Below are 6,078 nucleotides of genomic sequence, written 5' to 3' on the forward strand. Positions count from 1 at the left end.
AACCACCCCGCAACGCACTAGGAGAACAACCCTCGGAAGTCGGAGCAAATGTTTGATTGAGAATGAGAACAGTAAGACGGACCATGGGCCGGGTGAGGTGAAGGCACAAATGGGCCGACAAGGAAGCCGAATTTGGATGAGACGTCCATCATAAAACATGGGAGAGACTGGCATTAGGGTTTAGTGTTACAACTGACTGAGGAAGGAGCAAAGCGATAATTTACCAGTGCGACCACGCTGCCGCTTCTGCCCCCTTGGCTTCTGCACTGCAACCATGGTAAGTTACCTCAACAGCTTCCTTCTTCTCTGTCTACTAATCCATGTTCCTTTTGAATTATCTGATTCAATTATTCTATTGTTATTGAATTCTTCAGATCATTCATAGCAGCATCGTCCATAGCAATTTGACTATGTGGAAAGATGTGCTTCCTAGAAAATTTTACTCCGTCAAAATCGATGTCTCCGACGTTAGAGGCACCGGCTTCCGAGATCTTGCGTTTCTTTTTCTCAGGTTCTGAGGAAGAAAGGACTGGGGGGACATAGGCAGGAGGAGGAAAAGGAGGAGTAAGTATTCGATTTACCAAAATTGGCTGCGAAAAAGTCCCCAAACCCGAGCTTTGATGCCGAGGAGGAGTGGCAGAGTTTCTGACCTCTTGTGCAGCAGCTCGGGCACGAGCATTCCTCTTGGCTTCCTGCACCTTTTGGTAAGCTGCTTTTGACCTGCTTTTCATTCTCTCTAAAAAAGGAAGTAAAAATGATTAGTACACAAGTCGGAAGTAAGAAGAGTTGCCTACAAAATCAAACATAAAACCTACCTAGCTCAGTCCTAACATAGCTCGGAGATCCAAGAAGAAATTTCTTGGTGTCCAGGTTTGGAGCCCGTCCTCAAGCCTCTTGAAAAAACTCCACCACAGCCTCCTCTACCTCGTCCAAATCTTCCAGGCCATATTTCTGTACAGGGGAAGTCTCGACCCAATATAGGGAAAATCGAGGCTCATTATTTTCGTTTAGAAAAAAGAGATGATGGCCCTCAACGGCTTGAACTTTAAAAAAGAAATTTTTGAAGTCATGAAAAGACTCATCAAAAATGGAAAAAACTTTCCGGCCTTGTATAGCTCAGAAGAAAACCCACTGCTGCTTATTTTTAGCACTAAAATGCTTTGTTAAATGAAAGAGATAGAAAAAAGTCTTTAAAGAGATCGAAAAATCAAGTGCATGGCTGACAAGCTGGTAAATTTTGAGAAAACCCCAGGAATTGGGGTGAAGCTGGGAAAGAGCTACCCCACAGTGGGATAACACCTCCATCTCAAAGTCGGAAAAGGAAAAATTAACCCCTAAACGGGTGAACAGACAGTCGGACACAAAAAAGAAGTGGGGATCAGAATCGTTCATTCTCCCACAGCAAACTCGGTCCTCTAGGTCTGGGGCCACTAATTCATACTTTGTCTCATCGACATCAGAACTATAGATCATATGGTGTTTACGAAGTTCAGTTACAAAAACACTATCGACGATGGGGTGTTCAGACAAGACAGAGGAATCTACCAATCTTAACAGAGCCTCTGTAATTCGGGAAGACATTTTCAGAAATGGGAAAAGATATAAAAGAAGATATACCTACATTACACAAAGAAAAAGCAACTATCAAAAACAAGTTTTGAAACAAGACAGTTCCTTCTCAAACAAAACAATCAATCACATCAAGGGAAACGACTTTTGCAAAAAGAAAAAGCACAAAAATCCAAAGTTTCCTACAGCAAATAGTTAAGCGCCATAAAACCTACTCAGAACCTCTCCCTCCATTATTTAGTACACTTAATAAAAATAACGAAGCTAATAAAAAGAGTGAAAGTAATGAAAAGCTAACCTTTCTTGGAGAAAAACTGATGGCAGCAATGAAGGGGATACCGAAAGTGCTGAAAAATCCAGGAACGAAAACGGCAAACACCAAAGGGCGAAGATCTTTTCGAACAGGGAAGAAAGTACAGAGAAAAATTTCGAAAAGAAGAAAGAGAAAGAGAGGAAAGGTATTTACAACATAATAGGGGCATAATTGTAAAATGACACAATCATTATAAGAACGCGTCGTTACCAATGTAACTGCCCCCACGTATAAATGCAAAAAGCCAAACGGACGCGACGGTTGACAAGACACGACAATTGATAATTTGAAATCACGCCAGTTTTTCAATGCAAAGTCACGTCGATTTTTTAACTTGGGAAGAGGGTAACGCCGAGGCGGTCCCGAGCTCTATCAATACTCGAATTCAACCCCTATTAAAGTGATCGGACTTGAGTAGGGGGCACTGTTCATACCCTATCCCAAATAATAAGTCAGGCCTAAATTAAGCTAAAAGGCCCAATCTAAAAGATTGGCCTTCACCGCCAATCCGACCTCCACAAGAGGTCGGGATCAACGGCAGCAGCCACTTGACACTTATCTAAGTGAATACTACCTCCATAAATCTCTCACCCACTTCTAGAAGAGAGATCTCAACAACTCTAAGATAAAGGGACGGTTATCCACTATCAGAAGTGGAACTACTTCAACGGTGGTTATTGGCTCATCTCCTATAAATACCCTGACACACTCAGGTACATCTAAGTTCCAATATCTTAAACCTGCTTAACCCCTTGCTGACTTAGGTATCGGAGTGTCTTGCAGGTACCACCCCTCACCTACTCAAGCATACGAACAATTCGGAAGGCGGCTCACAGACGTGAACTAAGTCAGAGACCACCTCTTTTGAACGTTTGGGCCACACATTATTCAAGTCTAATTAGTCTGGTTTCAGGTAAACCCCGGAACAATAGTATTATTGTATTCCATATTCAGTTCAAAATATTTTAAATTTTTTTCTAACTAATAAATCAAATACCAAATAAAAAATTATCGTAAAAATGTAAAATAACAATTTTTTATTTTTGGTGGCCCAGAAAAAAGCTTTGGCTAAGCCCCGTACAAACCAGAACCCGGATAGAGCCCAACCAACTAGTATCACCCGGCCCGAAACCCGCCCAAACCACCCGCAACGCACTAGGAGAACAACCCTCGGAAGTCGGAGCAAAGGTTTGATTGAGAATGAGAACAGTAAGACGGACCATGGGCCGGGTGAGGTGAAGGCACGAATGGGCCGAGAAGGAAGCCGAATTTGGATGAGAGAGGTCCATCCATCATAAAACATGGGAGAGAGTGGCATTAGGGTTTAGTGTTACAACTGACTGGGGAAGGAGCAAAGCGATAATTTACCAGTGCGACCTCGCTGCCGCTTCTGCCCCCTTGGCTTCTACACTGCAACCATGGTAAGCTACCTCAACAGCTTCCTTCTTCTCTGTCTACCAATCCATGTTCCTTTTGAATTATCTGATTCAATTATTCTATTGTTATTGAATTCTTCAGATCATTCCGGAGAAGAACCGCAAGGAGATCTGCAAATACCTATTCCAAGGTAGGTTCGTTCATCTTGTCTGATAGATTATTGTGTTCTGAATGAATGAGCGAATGAATGGACGAATGCATTTGCAGAGGGAGTATGCTACGCGAAGAAGGACTTCAATCTTGCGAAGCACCCTGAGATTGATGTCCCGAATCTGCAGGTGATTAAGCTGATGCAGAGCTTCAAGTCGAAGGAGTACGTCAGAGAGACATTTGCCTGGATGCACTATTACTGGTTCCTCACCAACGATGGCATCGAGCATCTCAGGACATACCTCAACCTTCCTTCTGAGATCGTCCCCGCCACTCTCAAGAAGCAAGCCAAGCCACCTGGCAGGCCTTTTGGCGGCCCACCGGGTGACCGCCCCAGGGGTCCACCTCGCTTTGAGGGAGAGCGCAGATTCGGTGACCGTGATGGATACCGCGGAGGTCCACGAGGACCTGGCGGTGATTTTGGAGGAGACAAGGGTGGTGCTCCTGCTGACTACAGACCTTCTTTTGGGGTATTTCACATTGAACCAAACTATTGTTTCTCTTCAACTTTTAATATTTTTGTTATTTAGTTAGTAATACTATCTGACTTTAACTGTGGTCTTTCTATATATGCTCTGTTTCTAATTGCCGAATTGCCATTACTCAAACTATTTTGAATTAGTGTGTTTGTTACTGTATTCTTGATAGTCTAAAATGTTTTGTGTGCGAGCAAATTGTTGTATACTTCCGTGCTTGCTTGAAGTTTCAAGTGTTGCCCATTATTCATTTGTTGACATAACTGTGGTGAATGTGCACCAAGTTTATATTCTTTTTGGTGTATTGAATGGTAGATTATTGTATATTGTTCTCTATTCTATATTGCGTGCTATTTACTTGAAGAGAACAATGTTGTCCAGTAAATTCTAAAGTCCATCTTGTGAAGTTGCTGAAAATTTTAAAGCCCCCCACTTCTCTATGTAATTCGAGACAAGGCAATTTTCTCTTGCAGTCAATTTTTGGCTTCTTTTTAATTGGCTTATGGGATGATCTAATGTAATTTGATTGTTCACTTTTATTTAGAGCACTATTGTTTGATATTCACACCAATTATGGTTGATGCTGGTTGTTGGGTGTAGTAGTATTTCTTAGATCTCATCCTTGTGGAAATTGTCGTTTACATTTTTGAGTCATTTTGCTGAATAATTTTGTCTGATTTTTCCATCATTCAGGGTGCTGGTGGAAGGCCTGGCTTTGGTCGGGGTGCTGGTGGTTTTGGAGGCGGTGCTCCAACAAGCTCAAACGCTCCTTAAATTCGTCAATATTTGCCCTCTTTTGCTGTTACATAGCTGTCTGTTGAGTCGATTGTAGTTTCCCTGGCCAAAAATTGGATGTTTGATTTGTTATTTTGCATTCATTTGGTTATTTATGCACTTAAGATTTTGGATTGTGTTTTTGATAATTAGAATGAGTAACTTAATTTCATGCACCATTATGGGACTATTTTTTGGATTTAGTAAGAACACTGCACCAGGAGTAGTCTTAGGTTTGGTTTGGTAAAGCTTTTTGAAGAGGTGCTTGTGCTTTTTAAAAGCTCAAGCTCCTCATTTTATGTTTGGTAAATAAAAAAGATCATGTGCTTGTGCTTGCGGTTTTTAAAAGATTGGGGTACTTTTGAAAGCACCTAAGATAGAGCTTTTCAAAGTTGGCTTATGTTTTTCAAAATTTAAAAGTCTAATATAACTTTATATGTTAACTAATTTTCAAATTTAATACTTGCATTTATGTCTATTATAGTATTTTTAAATTTTAAAAGTTATTTTACCAAATGCAATTATTGTTGCTTGTGATTATTAAAAGCAATTTTTAATTTGATTTATCAAACATAAATGTTATAACTTTTAAAAAGTCATCTTTTAAAAGTTAGCTTTTATAAGCTATTTTTGAAAAGTAAAAGTTTTACCAAACTAAGCCTTTAATCTGTTGAGAACTACATCCTGGCATCACTGTATAAATGATTCAGCGTCACTCTTAAACTTGGCCAGCTCATTTATCCCCCCATAAAACTCCTGGAGAAATTTTAATTAAGATAAAAAGGATGGTTATTATATATAATTAGTTTCTTTTCTTTAATTATTTGAGTTAATATATAATATAGTATTTAAACTTTGGTGAGTGTTGTTTGAGCTCCAATAAATTTGTTATCCCAGCTGAACTCATTAACGCTTTGATCACGTTTTATTATTTTTTTTTTTTTGTACCGTGTTTGTCTGTCTTGCCTGGTAAATGACCAAACTTGTATTTGTTGATAAAGTTAAGTAATCCTGAAGTTATTTCTAATTGCCGTGTTTTATTGTGGCTGAATTTAGACGAGTAAATTTAGTATCAAAATTAGTGTTTTTACCCATAATAATATTATTAAAATATAAATATTTTTAAATTATGTTGGTTTTGTCTTGATATTGTAGATTATGGTACAAAAGTTGTACATTTTGAGTTTTTGACTATTAAATTTGTAATTAGTTATTGATAATAACATATGAGAGAGATAGAGTAGTTGAAAAAAATAAACATGAGAGAGATAAAAAGAAAGAGAGGAGGAGAGAACTCTTTAATTTTAGAAAAAAAAAATTTAATTTCAATTAGAATAAGAAAATTACATGAAATATATT

At 39.0% G+C, this 6,078-nt stretch overlaps 1 protein-coding gene across 2 annotated transcripts; it reads left to right on the forward strand.

Moving 5' to 3' along the window:
• LOC107643971 (40S ribosomal protein S10-1) lies at positions 259-4,907 on the forward strand. 2 transcript variants are annotated; one of them, XM_021124379.1, is made up of 4 exons: positions 259-277; positions 3,401-3,449; positions 3,527-3,939; positions 4,639-4,907. In XM_021124379.1, exons 1-4 carry the CDS (start codon positions 275-277, stop codon positions 4,717-4,719), a joined length of 546 nt encoding a protein of 181 aa, XP_020980038.1. In that variant the 5' UTR covers positions 259-274; the 3' UTR covers positions 4,720-4,907. The 2 variants fall into 2 exon arrangements, with proteins under 2 accessions (XP_020980038.1, XP_016203218.1); XM_016347732.2 differs by lacking the exon at positions 259-277 and adding an exon at positions 3,144-3,303.

This window comes from Arachis ipaensis, chromosome B05 (genome assembly GCF_000816755.2).
Source record: "Arachis ipaensis cultivar K30076 chromosome B05, Araip1.1, whole genome shotgun sequence".
Classification (NCBI taxonomy): Eukaryota; Viridiplantae; Streptophyta; class Magnoliopsida; order Fabales; family Fabaceae; genus Arachis; species Arachis ipaensis.

Coding starts and splice junctions, on each gene's coding strand:
- LOC107643971 (XM_021124379.1), top strand. Junction 3,450..3,526: donor CTGCAAATACCTATTCCAAG/GTAGGTTCGTTC, acceptor ATGCATTTGCAG/AGGGAGTATGCTACGCGAAG. Junction 3,940..4,638: donor ACTACAGACCTTCTTTTGGG/GTATTTCACATT, acceptor TCCATCATTCAG/GGTGCTGGTGGAAGGCCTGG.